This window comes from Rattus norvegicus, chromosome X (assembly GCF_021556685.1).
Source record: "Rattus norvegicus strain SHRSP/BbbUtx chromosome X, alternate assembly SHRSP_T2T, whole genome shotgun sequence".
NCBI classification, from domain to species: Eukaryota; Metazoa; Chordata; class Mammalia; order Rodentia; family Muridae; genus Rattus; species Rattus norvegicus.
Genome location: NC_141554.1, coordinates 139,375,907 through 139,393,216, shown reverse-complemented (window position 1 = coordinate 139,393,216; position 17,310 = coordinate 139,375,907). Strand labels below are relative to the sequence as shown.

The 17,310-nt window shown below is 37.8% G+C and overlaps 1 protein-coding gene across 51 annotated transcripts in view; it reads left to right on the top strand.

Moving 5' to 3' along the window:
• Mbnl3 (muscleblind-like splicing regulator 3) overlaps window positions 1–14,681 on the top strand; it is a 95,733-nt gene extending 81,052 nt beyond the window's left edge. For 9 of the 51 annotated variants that reach the window (XM_087599442.1, XM_087599448.1, XM_087599472.1 and 6 more), the window contains 3 exons: window positions 407–557; window positions 4,686–4,780; window positions 7,518–14,681. In XM_087599442.1, the coding sequence (XP_087455568.1) occupies window positions 407–557; window positions 4,686–4,780; window positions 7,518–7,529 (258 nt within the window). In that variant the 3' untranslated portion in view covers window positions 7,530–14,681. 51 annotated transcript variants of the gene reach the window in all.
• The last annotated feature ends 2,629 nt before the right edge of the window (window positions 14,682–17,310 follow it).

Here is a 17,310-nt window from a genome sequence, read left to right as displayed (position 1 = left end):
TGCTCGGGTGTTTCACTACAGCTGTGTTGGGCTAGTCATCTCCTTCCCTCTTCTACTGTCAGTTCCCTCTGTCTCATTTCTGTTGTTTACTAAGTGAGCATACACAAGAAGTTGTGTATGACAATTTGCTGTTAAAGTTTACCGCCCCTTCCTGCCCCACGTGTTAAGGATTGGAGACAGTAAAAGGCCCTTTCCCTTTATGTTTCTGTTTTGTATAAATGTTTGGCTCTGAAACAGCCAATCTGTTAATTTACCCTGCTGGGTGTCTACTATTCCTGGAAAGTATTGCTCCATGGCAACCCTTGTGGCTTCCCAAACTGCATCTTTGATCACTGGCACTTTCTTGGTCTGAGTACATTTTTACTTCTTCCCTGATACTAGCGATGAATTCATCCCTTCTTCATAGGCCCTGCCGCCTGGTGCACTTCAGCTGATACCAAAGAGGTCAGCCCTTGACAAGGTCAATGGTGCCACTCCAGTCTTTAACCCCAGTGTTTTCCACTGCCAACAGGCTCTGGCTAACATGCAGATTCCGCAGCCGGCTTTCATCCCGACAGGTGAGGGCACAGCTCTGGGAATATTGGGTTTAACAGGTGAGAGCACAGCTCTGAGAATATTGAGTTAAACAGTTTTAGTATGTGTACTGCAAAGCCCCTTCCAAAGGGGGTTTGTTGGGGACTATCAGCATGCATTTTCACTATAGGTAAAGTAAAGCTATGCCATTTGATTTGCTATTATCTAGAGTAACATGATTTTGGAAATGAATGGCTTGAAATCGAAAGAAGAAAGATGTTAATAGTTTTCTTTTTTGACATTTCTTTTTACTTTATGCTTCTGAAGGTTGATTCCCTTAGTTTAATCTCAGCTAAAGTCTTGACTCTTAGTGATTATTTCACAGATAGTAATTATCTGTCAAAAGAATTTTCCGCCCTCAATATTGTAAATTTTGTAGTTCGTTTAACTATGATATAACAATCAGTAATTTTTAAACCCTTAAGTTTATAGCAAATTTTTGGTCTATATATAAAACAGGTAGTTTCAGCTTCTGACTCTTGGAAACTATTATTAAGTGAAAATAGGAGTTGGGAGTGTGTGGAGTAATGGGGAACTTGTCTAGCATGGACAAAGCCTTAACTTTAACCTCTACTACTTCCAGAAAGTTCTGGGATTTTTTTCTCTTTAAAAAGCTTTAATAAATAAAAGTACCATTTGCTTTAAACCCATTTATAAGACTTACAAATTTCATAAACATGCCTGATGCATAGCATTGTGTACTTAGACATAGGGAAGATAACGAGCTGATCAGTTGTCTAATTGTGAAGGGAGCCATTGATGTAACACTGTTTAGTTATTGACAGTCATTCATCCAGTCACCATTTCCAAGGCAGACACCATACATTTATATAATAGTTTCCAGAGGTGAAAAATGAACTTCTTTGTCATATTTCTATCACTTAGAAAGGGAGACAATTTATATCTAATGATATAGACTTTTCTTCCAAGTCTAAAGAAAAATATATAATGCCACAAAGTAAAAGAGAAAACTCATACGGTTTGAAGTAGCTTTTACTTTCTTCAACAGTCACAGCAATTTCCATCTACCTCAGATCACTCCATTTTGGCCACTTTTCAGTAACTATAGAATAAATTTGGTGGCCCAGAATGTCCAGCCAGGGATGGTTGAGTGTGGAAAATTTTACATTGTTCATTCCAGGGTTTCTTTTCAATTTTAGAGTGAATGTATGTAGAAGTTAGACATTTGTTTTGCCAAATTTGACACATATACAAGCTAGTTTTAGTTGCATGCCCATAATCCCAACACTCAAGAAGCTGAGTCAAGATCGTTTTTGAGTACAGGGTCAGCTTGGTCTAGCTAAATAGTAGACATTAGGCCATTCTCAAATTCACTGTCTCAAAACTAAAGTATATGGATGTACAAGAAATCTCCCAAATGCACTCCCCTGAATTAATAGCAAACTAAAATCTAATTTAGCTGAGATTCCCCATAATGGAAAGCCAATCTCCAAAGAGACTGCTCCTCGGTTTCGTGAGCTGTGGGACACGTTGTTAATAGAGTAATTCTCTAACTACAGAAGACAAAAATAGGCAACAAACTTGGATCCTGGAACATACCTTTAAACGGATGGGTGTAGGAAACAAAAAATCTCCCTTTATGAATAAAGTTTTGACAGTATATTTGCCTAGAATAAATATTTAATTTAAGTGAGGTTATTCCTTTTTTAAAAAAGTAGTTCTATTTTAACCTGAATTGCTTTTATTACCTGGGTCTGTGGTCTTAAATCTAACCTGTAATTAGAAGCATGGGTTACTCTTTTGCATGTGCTGATGAATTGATGTTGCAAAAAATGATCTCCCAATTAAAATGCACTTCTATTAAGCCTTAATAATGAAATCTCTCTTTTCTTTACCTTCCCCGCTTATCTGCATGGTGTACAGGGCCAATACTGTGCATGACTCCTGCTTCAACTTTTGGTAGGTTTCATACAAAAAAAAATCACACTTTTCTCTAGCCTAAAACCATCTTTCTGCTGTGACTATGAAAACATGGTTGACAAAATGGTGTAAGTGGACATGTTTGGGTACTTAAGGTTTATATGGTGATTTGTACAATCAAAGTAGACCCATTTCTCAGGTCCAAGTAGGTTGCCACTGTAGCCAAATTCTAACCCTGCCATTTCCATAGCAAGTGAAATATTTTTAAAATCTTTCCTTCCAGACTGAAATTAGATTATTTTTCTTGTTCTTTTATCTATTATTTTAAAAATAAGTTTTTAATGTATAATTTATAAACTACAATAAAACAATCTCCTCCCTAAGTTATCCTTACAGTGTAATGCAGTCAATTCACAAATATTGAAAAAGAATGACTTAAGCAAAGCTAGAACATCCCGCAGTGTTCTGTGATAGATTCTATAGCACTCAAGAATGAAACATCATCTGCCCAGAAATTAGGGACAACTGAATCATTCCAAAAGTGATATGGAGGTAATTATGCAATTTGAAGCTCCCAGTCAAATCCTCTCAGCCATTGGATAGCATAAAGTGAAACAATTAGTTACACTCGGTTACAATCAGTTAGCCACCACCGGTTTGGAGCCTTCCCTAAGCCATTTGTAGTTCACTAATAGAAAAGAAAATGAGAAAGCCATTTTGGGGAGGTCATAGTTCCTAGGAACGAGGAACAGATCATGAAAAAAGGATTCGGAACACATCTTAGCATCTCCTAACACCCCAGTCCCTCTCATAGTAGAGAATTCGCAACAGTTTGATCTCCATCCCACTGGTGGACTAAAGGCTATGTGGTCATTGAAATAAGAAAGGTCAAAATGATGAGCACATAGAAGCAACATAAACACAGCAAGACCTAAACCCTGGCAAAGGGATGATGCCTGTTCTTGAAGGATTAGCTGTCCCCCGTAGGAATTAATCTTTCCTGGTTACTAACAGGAACAGTCTATGAATTTAAGGGCAAGAACTGACTTCTGCAAGGCTGAGAACTGTGTCTCTGTTTTCACCTTTTCTGACCTGTCTCTTGGGGCTGCTTCCTTGTCCTTCCCCTTTCAGAGCTCTGCTTCTGAATGCAATTGCATGCTTTGGCACTGCAGCTTTGCACACAGCTGCTGCACTTCCAATGAGAACAACATGAGTGCTTTTAGAATTACCATGTTAGACAAGCAAAGATGACTGTAGGAAACCAGTAACCAGAGATGAGTAAAAGGGACACCTAAGGAGTTTCTGTTATTCACTCTTTGGGGGACATTCACTTTGTCCCCAAATTTTGGGCATTCACTTTGTCAGTCCAGTGTCAGCAACTCCGAATTTGACTGAGGTAGATGTGACAAGTTATCATCTGTGTATGCTGCCCATTAACACATTGCCATTCACACATTAAATTCCATGCCTGGCTTTCCAAAATAAGCTGGAAATTAGAAAATCATCCAAAAGCTTTGAGACTGAAAGGAGCAGAGCAAAGCATCCCAAAGAGATTTTGCAGCTGCCAGCCATTGTAGGTCTAACATTCACTATGAAGACGCAATTTACTATGAAGCACTTGTATATTTGAAAATAGTTAAAACTTGGCAAGCTGAATACATATTCCATTGTTTTCATCATACCTGCTCTTCTACCACATACTTATCAGCAGAACCACCGTTCTTTCATATGCAGATCAGGTAAGTACACACAAAACTGTCATTGTACAAGAAAATCAAGTTACAGAACTTGTCACTGAACCCAAACACTAGTCCGCAATTCCCTAATTAGTTTTGACTGTGCAATCTAGTGACTTGTCTGCTTAACTAGCTTTAATAGGTAGCCCTGGTAACAGCAGATGGTTTTTTCATATGCCTTCATTACTTCCTGAAAAGTTCAGCCCTTTGAATCCACTACAATGTTATTTTGTTCAGAATGTTACGAATGGCTCTGTTTCATTAATGGTGACTATAATTGGCTTTCCCCTTTTCTCTTTTGAAATTTTCCTCCATTCCGTGTTGTGCTGCTTTGCACTGACTCTGGTTGCATGCTGCACCCTGGTGTGTATCCATCCTGATGATGTTACATGGCTTGTTGCTGGAATATCTACTACACCCCATTCCATCGTATCTGTCATGGTTGTATAAATGCTTCCCCCTCCATGTGTCGCTTCCATGATTTCCTACTGCAAGTGCCCATGATGCACGGTGCTACACCTTCCACCATGTCTGCAGCAACACCACCTGCCGGCAACGTTCCCTACGTTCCAACAACTACAGGCAATCAGGTTTGGCCATTTACTTCATCTGTTCAGACCTAGATAACCACAACGTGTTGAAAAGGCACACGATATGCCTTTTCGATTGGTGAGATGTATTGATCCATATGCTTATGTGTTTCTTAACCAGTCGTTAGGTGTGGAATTTTTTAATATATAATTTGGGTACTGTATGTGGTTTTCTACTCATCTCAGAGTTAATTGGTAAACAGATGTTGCTCATGTTATTCTATATCAAATTGTTGCTACCACACCAGTCCTCAAATGTATATGCTGTTCTGTATATGTCTGAAATGCTTTGTCAGTCTGATCAAGAGGAAAACTTATTTTACCACCCCTCCTCTTTTATGATTATTGTGTTTGAACTTTGATTTAATAAGCACATCACCTTTACTTGAAATTCCACTGGAAAAAAAAAGCATGCTATCACATTTCTTTCCAAGGAATACATATCCTGATTTTCACCTAGTGATTACATCAGAAATCCCTCCTCATGTAGACATTAGATGTGCTCATGTTGTTTTTATTTTCATTTGGCTTAGTTTCTTCAGGCAGAGTCATGGGCAGCTGACCAATATTTAGGGACTCTTGACTTTGTGAGGTGATTGGTACAGTAGCTACTGAACACCGTGCTGCAGATTCTGCCTCATCGAAGTTGGGGCTTCCCCCACCCACCCCACCCCCAGTCAGCTGCATATATTTCAAGCATGACCATGGCACACACAGCATTCATTCAATGATTAAACCACACTCCAACCCATGCTCTGCAAAGTTGACACAGTAGAAATAGTAAACTTACTCAAAGTTTCCTGTGAAACTGATCATTGTTATTGATGCACCAAATCCAAACGATGAACAAAATAAATGGAACTTTCCTAAGGCACCATTGTAATGTAAAATCTTTTTTACTACTGTAGATGCCCCAATTATCAGTACATGAACTGAATATGAACATGTTTGTTTCACAATAGAACAGAAAGTTTCTGTAAGTATTAAAAGATGTTATCCGTAGGGTTTATTTTTTATTTACACAGTTGTTATTTGCTAAGTTTGGGTAAACATTTTCCTTTAAAGACCTTGCTTACAACTTGAGTTTGACTGTGCATTCAAAAGTTTCCAAACTGAACTATGAGAGAAATGACATGAAATTTTGGATGTGCAGATAATAGCTGTTGATCTATTTTTATAATGATTTTATATACTCAATAATGGTTTTCTATTTTCAAAAGGGCAAGATTTTTTTAGTCAAAAGTACATATCACATTTGAACTTTAATTTTTTTTATTCCATTTTGTTCTTTTCAAGACAAGATTTCTCTGTGTAGTCCTGTCTGTCCCATAACTGACTGTACATCAGAATGCCCTAAAAACTCAGTGATGTGGCTGCCTCTGCCTTCCAAATACGGAGGCTAAAGGCATGCGCAAAGACACTCAGCTTAATTCTCTAAGCTAAAGCTTTATTTTCTTGTTGTTGTTGAAGCAAAACAACGTCATTTTGTTTGAATTTGGCTGATGAGATTATTTTAAAGGCAGTGAGTGCTGTGTTTCTTCCTGGGTCAGTATACAAAGCAGGGCTCTTTCTGTATGTTGCAAGGTGTTGCCTTCCATAATCATCAAATAGAATTGCTCCAGCTGTTTTGAAGTTTGAATGGCACACAAAGTAACTTAGTGATCTAATAATTATTTTTATTCTTTTCCCAACCTTAACCCCGACCTCTACTTTGCCTAGATCGGGGACACCCGTAAATTCAAGGCCTTAAACGTGTGGGGGCATGTTTGTTGAAGATACATAAGAACCCTAGACACCTGACACATGAAACTATTTGGAAGTGCATTGCCAGTGGAGCAAGCTTAAATGTCTCCCACCCGCAGTCTGGCATTTGGTTCAAGGAGGTAGCTGATATGCTTGCTGCCGCCCTAGTTGTACTTCTCCCAGCAATAGGTCCCTAATACTGTTTCAGACAAAGCCCACAGCTATTGTACACTAGATAAGCAGATTCCCCCAGTCATAAGGAATGTCTTAAAAACAACATGGAAAACCTGAAGGAGCTGGAAGTTCGAATCATTCCGCAGGTGTTACTTGGAATAGTAGCAACTTGGGAAAGTATTACAGTGGAGGTTTATCCAATGCTTGCTAAGTTCTCATAGGCTGCTACACATCAAGGTAAAGAAAATTCAAACGTATTAGTTTACAGAAAATATGTTTGGGAAGAATGATTTTTTTTACTTGATTCCCATGGGAAATGAGGTGTTTGGTAGAGAATAATCATGTTCACGTGTAACAAGCGTGGAGATTATCTTCAAAGATCAAAAGTGTCGCTTTGTATAATAGTACATGACTTACTCAGGATATTTTTGCAAGAGTGTAAGATATTCGGATAAAAATGTAACGCCTTGTTTACTATTGGACATTTTCAAAGGGTTTAGTATTAAGTACATTTTGAGGGTACATGCCTTTTGGATGAGATGAACCAATGTTTAGGCGATAAGCATATATTTCACCGTTATCTAGATAATACCTTAAATATGGCCCACTGTTGGAACCTCCCATAGACTATCCCAGCAATGTGTCTGTTCCATGATTCTTTGCATTAACCCACTGTGTCAGAGGGTCTGAAATTCAGAGTGGGGCATAGCTTGGTTTCTTAGATCATATAAGAAGTGCAATAAGAAGTAGTCTCCTGACACCTTATTCAATAACCCTTCAGTGCTTCTTACTGACTCCCCTGTTTTGTTTTCTATTTCAGTTGAAATATTGAGCAGCAGAGTTACAGAGTATCAGAATCTCTCAACAAGAAACTCCATGTGGCCTTTCTACATATGTTCTCGTATGTCCAACACAACAATAAGCATGGTGCAGTCAATATATTAAAGCACAAATACCTGTTGACAAATTCAAGTTTTAAAAATCTGTGGAGATGTTGAAGCAAATAGAAAATTAACCACTATGTGTTACCTTATTGGATTAATCGTAAATGAATTATCATATAGAATACAACCACACATCTTTGTCATGTATATGAATTATCAGATCCATGTTACATTAATTTTCCCTCTGATAGAAATTGCCACATTGAATATAACCATAAAATATTGTGACTTTTTTCATTAATGATTTATGCTAACTGAACATCCACAGTGTACTGTAGGCTTACTGTATACTCTTGGTGGATAAATTCTGTTTTTGAAGTGTTACCTTACTATTTTGTTTACAAGATAGTCTATTGGATTGATGTAGAATGTAACTGATATTTCCTATCCATTTTCCTCCATTGGTATATTGTATTAAATTGGGTTCTGTTTAGCTTTTCCAAGCTATAGTGTTTTCTTATTGTATGTGGTGTTTGGTTTCAATTAGAATGACATAAGTGGGAACAGAACTATATGTGACTGAAAAGTATAACAGGTTCGTGGTAATATGCCCTCTTTAAAACATTTCCTTGAGCTATACATTTTGAAGCCCTCACTTCTGAGTGGACACAAAATCTGTTCGTGTGTAGGATTTCACCTGTAGATCTGACCTTGCATAGTCAATAATATACTAAATTTTTAAAGGAGAAAAATACTTACCTACTTATGATGGGAAAGTTCAAATGTCAACCTCAAATCATTCCTCTTAAGTAATTTGAGAATCAAGTGTTCACACTCCAATAAATTTCGTAGCATGTATAAAAATTATTACATTTATTTTGTCACAGGAATCCCATCTCTCAGCTTGAGTGTCTAAATTTGGGCCATTTGTCATCCTCAGCTGAGAAACTGGTACTTACTAGTTTAAAGGTATGCTAATCATGGGTTGGAAATGGAGCAGAGAGATGTGGGCGTGGAGACAGTTTTTATGTACTAGCAGAAAGTGTGTAAAACCTTTGCATTGTAACCTTTTGCACAAATGCTGTTTTCCAAATGCAAATGGCTCATGCTCTTTTGACTATTCTTTGAATAATAAGTACGATGCAGTCTAGCAAAAGTCAGTCCAGGTGAAAGAAAATTGTTTCCAAATGAGGCCTTACCTCCCCAAATGGACCATCTTTCTCTATTGATCACAGAAGGAGGCTGAGTACAGGTTTAGAGAAATGGCAGGAATGGGGGCAGGGAGGATTTAAAATGACTTGGAATGTGCAAAAGAACTGGAAAAGGTTTCCACAATTGTCTTTCAGTTTAGTTAGGCTGTTTCCAGTTTTGCTAAAAGCAGCAGTGAAGTAGCAATGCTGCACTGACAAGTGTTTCTCTGACAAAACTTTAACATCGGAGGGGGGGGGGGGGGACATGATTTGTTCAGCTTTGTCTCAGAACCAAACCTATTTTTTGTCATATCTGAACTTACTTGCCTTTGTGTGTGTTTCAAAATTAGTCAATTTTAACATCCTTTGGTTAATAGAGAATAGCAATAGCCCATGGAGGTGTGGTATGAATTCTTCTTACTAATACTTCTGTTTCTGTGACAGATAGTGTATCTCTTCTACTCAACAAAGTTATTAACATTACTGTTATTATAAGAGGGAGGAAATGTATTTTCCAAAGCCTTAGTAAATTGAATAGTTTGTACTCAATGTGTATTCTCCCACAGGAAAGCATAAAATCAAAATTTTGTCTGTATGACAGTTGATTTTCTTTGTGAAGATCACAATGAAAGGGAAACTATCTTGGGCTACCACACGACAGGTAGTTGGATTGATTTGCAGAACAATAGCATTGGCAAAGACTTTACTGCCTTTTCCACAGTTGCTAGAGAATCAGACTGTGTGTGTGACTTACCTAAGGCTGCCGAGCCATTGTGGGAACCAACTTTTTACATCTTTCTTTGGAACATCTGAACTCAAAGCAGACCATATTGGCTCAGATATTACAAAAGCAAGATTCCCTCTGGTGGTTGGTGTCCCATTGACCTTAATTGTCCAGGCGAATCCTGGTCACCAGTGATTTCTAAATAGTCTTGTTTTTCTATGGGCTTCTGCCCTTTGTGAACTATTGCTGAACTTAACAGATTGAGAGTTGTCTGTCCTTTTACCTGTGGGCTCTCTGAACCACTGTATTTCTATTTCCTAACATCGTAATTGCAGGAAGAATGTACTCCAGCTAGTCTTAGATGTAGTTATTAATGGATATGGGAATGTTTTGTGCAGAATGAACTTTTGTAGTTTGACAGTTTGGTGCAACATACTAACTCATTTAACGTCTTAAACTTTTGACCAAGGTATATGTAGATGATTAACTTAGAGTAGACTTATTCTCATGTTGCTCTAAGCACTGGAAGATATTAATGTTGACTTACCTTCAGGAGGAGATTTAGTGAGGAACATTCAGGGTAGTTGTCTTTTTGGTGCGATGAGTTTCCATAATATAGTATTAGCATTTTAAAAGTTGCAGTGTAAGTGAAGTTTAAGAAAGCAAGTTCAAAACTCGAACATTTTGATCCAATTTAAGGGAGTTTTGAGGGAAATGAAACTTTAAGATAGCACTCTAGTTGTGCAATGACTAATGGTCTTACTGAAGAAAAGACAAGTCATCTGACTATAAATTGAGTTAACAAGATCAGTCACAACTAATCAGTGACTCTAAACCAAAATTTACCCAATTATTTGTATATAAACCAAATTCCAATCAGTTGTGATTTATACTTAGCATTTTTTAGTTAGTGTTTTACCATGGCATCCAGCTTCACGTGTCCAAAATTATCGACTTTCTCCATCTTGTCAGCCTTTTGCCAAAATTTGCAAGAACGCTGAAACTGAAACTTGGATAAAATGTGTCAAATCTGCAGAGAAGCAATGTAACTATGTGATTTAAGAAGAGCTTAGTAGTTTCTGCTTTTCCAAAAAACACTACGAGAGTCGGGACTAGAATTAAATTAAGTGGATTCGTACAATTGCTATTTAAATACAGTGTTGACTTTTGAAATTGGAGCATGGATCCACACTTAGCTATTGTTGTTTGTCATGAAAGCAGTCTGCTTGCTATTCCATCAGTCTTGCTCATATGTCCATCTCTGAGCATCCTAAACCAGCAGCCACTGGGAATGCCAGTTGGTTCTTTTCCTTGTCTTTGGTGAGTATTGGTAAGGATGCCCTTGGGCAAAATGCAGCCGAGGTTTTTCTAAGATCTGGCAGTCTGTGGGATAGGCTGTGGCATGCAGAAGGATTAGTAATCTAGTTCTCTTTCCGCCTTAAAAAAAATAAAGTTCTTCTACATTTCACTGAAATGGAAATAAGTAAAATTGGTGGGGAGTCGGATTTGATTTGATTCATTTGATGGATTTGACTCCAAGTTTTAATTTGTAGATTTAATAACATAGTGGCCTCATTTTACCAGAGCCTGTCAGAGATAGTGGAATAAAATAGCAGATAAGAGAGTTTAGCTTTTTGTAAAATTTAGCAGATAGTCTAATCAAACTGTAAATATAATACAACTACAGGCTCTGAGAACCAGGTCACTAATTGGTGCCATGTTTTTGTTTTTCTAATTGTTAGTTTTTAAGGTTTTCATTGTACTACATGTTTATATCTAAGTAACTAATAAGTTTAATTTTGAAGGAGAGTTAGAGAAAGTTTAAGTTTTGACCGCATATATTCAGACCATCTTTGTAGGCTCTGAACTGACACTGTAGCAGAATTCAATATAAACACACTCCATAACTGCCCTCTACAATTCACAGTTCAAGAACAAATTCAGCTTTGTACACAAATGATAGATGTCAGCTAAATATATTTAGTTGTTGCTTTGGCAACAAAACTACAACATGGCTACCTTTAGACATTTATGCATGTAAAACTTTTATGTGTAAGCTCTATGTGGTTCATGACAGTGCAAACATATAGAAGATACAGCTCAAACTCAGAAAATTGATGATGTTTTTGAAGCCCTGTGTCCCATGTAAAAGCTGAATTTGTGTTCCCACGTAGCTTTTTGTCCAAAACAAGTTTATAACACATGGATTCTAGTATAAGGCCTTATAGTTTAGAGAATGTGTTGTGTTGATAGGGTTATTCTACAGTATTTTGACACCAGAACAAGCTTGACATAGATATTACCTGGCATTTTTTTCACAACTTTATTCAAAATTATCTATTCATGAAGTATCTGTAGTTATAGAAACATTATATTTTCTGGATTTATTCACAAAAACTATATGTGAGGATTAAAGCATAAGTAAACATTTCAAGATTAACCCATATTTGTGAAGCCACACGTAAAGATTCTATAGAAGGGTCCTGAACAGTGTTTAAGAGACTTATGCCACAGTCACCTGACTGTCTCAGTTAGGGTGCGAATGTGTGAGACACCCCTTTTTTGCACTTATGTACATAGTCCATGAAAGCAACCCTTGGAGCTTTGACAATATAAGAAGTCTGTGGTAATAGGGGGAAGTTAGGGAGAGTACTTTGTGAAGCGCTAAGAATTAGTGAAAGCATGGTGTTGCAGTGCTGTTGGGGCGGCTAGCTCGCTACGGTTCACCAGAGGCTCAGACTGCTAACAAATGCCAGATCTTCAACAGCACTGAGTGAGAGTACAAAGCATTTCTTTTCGAAAGGCTACCAGCAAAGATGCTTTTCTGCTTGAATTAATTCCCACTGTAAACACGCACACGCACGCACACACACACATACACACACACATGCACACATGCATGCACACTCACACATGTACCACATAGTGGATAAGGGTCTCAGGAGAGATTTCCTTTTATTCAATCAGAGAGAGCAGAAAAAAAAATACTCAGTACATTACAAGATAGTTACTCTCGAATCTAATGAAAACAGATTTCATCCTTTGCAGTTAATACTTATATCAATTAATGTGGATTTAAGTGATAAAATTGTTAATGCTTTAACTAAACAGAAGTGAATCAGCCCAAATCTTACATGAGCTAGACACTGGAAGACAATGTCAATTTAAAGTCCTCAGCCAGTTTTCACTCCAAGTCTGCAGATAGCCAAGGAGCTTCCTTGTTGTTCTCCAAGACACCAAGGCTTAACAAGGTTGGATGTTTGAAAGGTTAAGGGATGGATCATCAGGGGCACTTTGAATCCTTCCCATCTTGAGTCAGGTGTCTTGGACCCCATGCTAGGCTGAGGGTAGTTGTTGGGAAATGTTGCTTTTCATACACAGCTAACTCTCTTGGAAGCATATAACTCGATCTGCAGCCATAGCTCATTAGTACAGCACTTGCCTGGATGAATGAGGCCCTGGGTTCCATCCTCAGGACTGCAAAAGAAAAAAGGGGAAGAGAGAGAGAGACAGAGAGAGAGAGAAAGAGAGAGAGAAAGATGGAAAACAGACCAAAGTCAGAAACAACCCAAGCCTTAATGTATCCCATAGCTCAGGGCCAGTTGGCTAGAAATTACTTTTCTTTTCCCCTCAGCTCCTGATCACTAAGTCAGCAATACAGCCACCACCCTGACAATCTGAGCAGCTGTTTTTAGCCAATTGAAAATGGAAGCATACATTCATTTTATAGTTAAGAATGCTCACTTCAGCTTTATTACTCCCATAATTTCATAACCAGCATCGTGATGTGGACATTCCCTTGTGAATCTCTAAGTCATAAAAATGCATTTTCATAAGGACAATAGAAATAGGGAATTTGGTGTGTGGTGCTGGGAATACAGCCCAGGGCTTTGTGTGCTCTGCAAATGCTCTAACACCAGGACTAGCCAGCGATAATAGTTTATGTCCAGAGCTATCAACCATAAATTAGTAGGGATGAGCTTTGAATCATCACAAAAGATAGCCAATGAATTTATAGCATGCACGTGCCCACAGTTACTTGGTCCCATGCTGAAGCTTGAACATAGTGACTGTATTTCAATTATTAAGGTGAAGGAGAGAATCAAGTATAACAAATGCATGTGACTCAAGCTAAAAGATAAATTAGGATGAAGTTTGACTAATTTATGATTTCTAGCCCCTCAGCCTTGCCCATAAGTGACTTACTCACTGGAATTAAAAATCTAGATTATCCCAAAGAAAATTTATGTTTATAGAGAACCCTTCCTCACTTCTACTGTACTGAAAAATGAAAAGTGCTTTGGTCTGAATTTAGTTGCCAGTCTGTATAGATGATGCTACAAGAGTCCTCTCTAGTCCTCATTTTACATTGTGTTACTTTGAAGAAATACCTCTGTAGCAAGACCTAGAAGAATTAAGTGAGCTTCTTCTCCCACACACATAACAACCTTAAGACTCTGTCATAGAACTGCACGGTTCCAAAGCTTTATTTCTGTATACAGATGCTATCTGTCAATGATGGAAACCAAATTGTTTTGTTGCTGTGTCTTTTGTGTCTAGCAGTTGAGTGGATGATATGGCCATCATTTCATTAGATGCTGGGGATACCGTTTTCAAGTTTCTTATTATTACCATCGCCGTTGCTTTAGTTACAAAATGAGCCATTCGCTCCGAAATTGGAATGATTAAAATGAAGTCCATTTTTAAGAAAGGGAGGTCTCACTCAGCATATTGTGTAAACTAGTCCAAATTGCATGGCCTTAAATGATTTTGATTCTCCCATCTCAGCGTCCTGGGTGACTTCTTTTGCTTCACCATGATGAGCTAAGTTACTCCCTTGTGTGATTATAAAGGGATAACTTCTAGCTCCCGCTGACAATGCTGTGGCTTGTACAAAGTGGAAGCCCTTTTCTTGGGCAGAAAATGGCAATGTAAGAATTTCTTAGCCCTGTGCAACAATTAAAAATTTAAGTAAGGACCAAAATATTTTACAAGTAAAAACTGTTGATGTGGTATTTTGTCCCCAAATGCAGTAATTCATTCCCTCAACTGCAGGTGTTTGAACTTATTCAAGTTACAGTGTTGTATTACCTGTTTGTCTTTAGAAGTGTTCATTATAGAGCTCATTTTAATATGCTACATTTTATGTTTCCTTTTTAATTCTTTCAATAAAGTTTCCAAATTCCTTGGCTGTGTCTTCATTTATAAATAAATATTCACACAGACATTCAGTCAGAAGTTACTCATGTTCTAGTATACAAAACTTGACATTAATAAGTCTAATATAAAATTTACGTTTGTGATTTGCCTCAGTGTTATATTGCATACACACAGTAAGCTTATTTCAAAATGCCTTAAGTAGTTTGGAATACATTACATATTCATTTTATTTGGTGTATTTTACCCATAAGATTGGAGTTAGTAACACCAAAAGTTACACTTCTATAAAAGAAAACAAAAAAATTTTTGTGGTTTCTATTGTTTCTTAGAAACCCTAAGGCATATTCCAAAATACGTGAGAAATTTCTGTGTATCAGTTATCTATTTTTATCCTACACTTTCAGTATGAAACATGAAACCAGTATGTTCTATTCATTCTCATCAAGATGGACATCAATGAAGAGTTTCACAACAATAAGATACATGGATTTTCCCATTAAAATGTTTCTAGGGTTTTAAAATGTTCATCTCCAACCAATGGCACAGGAATGAAAGGATTCTCATTTTTGTTCATTAAGAAAACATGTAACCTGGCAATATTTTATTCTGCCAGATCTCTAAAGATCTCCGAAAATCTAATACAAAAGGCTTCTCCTTTTGTCACCCTCAAGAAAGTTTGTATCAAAAGCTGGTGTTCACCTGTCTATGACAATGTCAAGGGCCAGAGAGGAAATTAGGTCCTTTCTGGTGTAAACTATTACCATATTCTTTTACCCTTTGTTCCCTATGTTAACTATTTCTAATGTGATCCTCACTTTGGCATTTTGTAAGCCACATTTAAGCCCTTGGATGTGTTTCTGTGAATGACAAATCCAACACAAACAGATTCGGCATATAAACATTTATTAAAGGTTTGAGGCTTCTTCTGAATTCATTTTACATCACTGGCTTATAGGTAATAATTTGTGGCAGACATTCTCAGCTATTGTTGAAATAGAGACATGGTTGAAGTTGACATATAGACATAACCAAGTTTGTCTTGGGAACTTTCAACTTTATTCCATAACATCCTTCTGAGGCCCATCTTACTCATCCCTAATACTCTGTAGGTGTCTAGCCCCATGGTAGCAATTTGCAAGGCCTACATTCCCAGATCCATCTGGAATCTTAGCTATTAGACTCATACTGATGAGATCCTAGGCTTCGGAGAGCTGTTCACAGCTGAAATGTAAGAGAAAATTGCAATCTGAAGAATGAAAGTATTTCATGAACCGCGTCTCCTAGGGAAGTTTGGGCTTAGAAAGGCACAGCTCTCCAGTGATCCAGTATCAGACATCTACATGTATAGATAACAGGGATGTGTGTTGTGGAAGGGAACCTCAAGCATCCTGTCCCGGCCTTTAAGAGAGGCATTCCGATTTCTGTACATTAGTAGTTCAGTCAGTTGCCACCTCAATAGGGCCAAAAGAAGAAAATGCTTATATCGTAATTGTCTGCAAGCTTCTCAAATACGATGAACATAAAATACTAACAAGATAGTGGAAACCTGAAGGTTCAAGAGTACATAACTTACTCGTGTGATCAGCATTTTAAGAGTAGGCCCCACTGACCAGCCTCTTATAGGGTTATCTTCTATCATAATCCAATGTCTATACTTCTTAATTAATGTTCAACAGATGAACTCTCATAGTCTCATCTTAAAAAAATGACTCCTTTTGTACTGGAAACCTTCCTTTAACTGACTTCTTGGATATTTCTCTTTTTTTTGTACCTAGCTCATGCTTTCCCATAGGCAGGTAGGCAGTGTGTATCTGGGGAATAAAGTCAAGAACACTTTAAATAGAAGGGTAGCCACCTGGACATAGGCTACATGTGTAGGTTGTTAGAACTACACAAATAGTGTTGTCATTTCCAAAAGCACAATTGTCACATAGATGTAGAAGTCAGTGTAAAAATGACATTCTGGCCAGAGCACCCCAGAGTTTGTGTTGTGCATGAAAATGTCACAGGGCAGAGTGTTCAATATAAAGCACAGCTGACACACATGCAAAGTTGATAAAAATTCGCTACATTTTCCTTTATGTGACATAAGTCAAATGGAAGTTTCGTGAAAACAAGGGGTAACAGCAAGTAAATAGCAGAAACACTATCAGATGGCCTGTTCTAAGAAGCTGGACTTTGGGAACACAGACGAAAGCTGAGGAAGGTGTGTACTACATTCTCAGCGACTGACCACAGAAGATACTGGCCCTCCTAATGAGGACCAATGAAGCTCTCAGGCAGAGGATGGTCAAGAATGAGTCAGGGATGGAGACTTGCCCTTTACCTAAAAAGTTGAAAATTATGTGTTAGGAAACTTGGCAGTTAAAAGAGAAGTGTAATTATGTTAACTATACAAGTATATTGTACATGATTATTGGTGCACCTCTCTCTTCCCCCCCCTCTCTCTCTGTGTGTGTGTGTGTGTGTGTGTGTGTGTGTGTATGTGTGTGTGTGTGTGTGTGTGTGTGTGTGTTTCATGGTGTTGTTCTTTTGAATTCCTATTAATAAAGTCTGTGTTAAAATACAGTTTGGGGACAGTTATACCAGGACAACCAGAGTCCAGGTGATTAACAGTTACAATCTGGAGCTCTAGTTAGGTGCTGCCAGCAAATG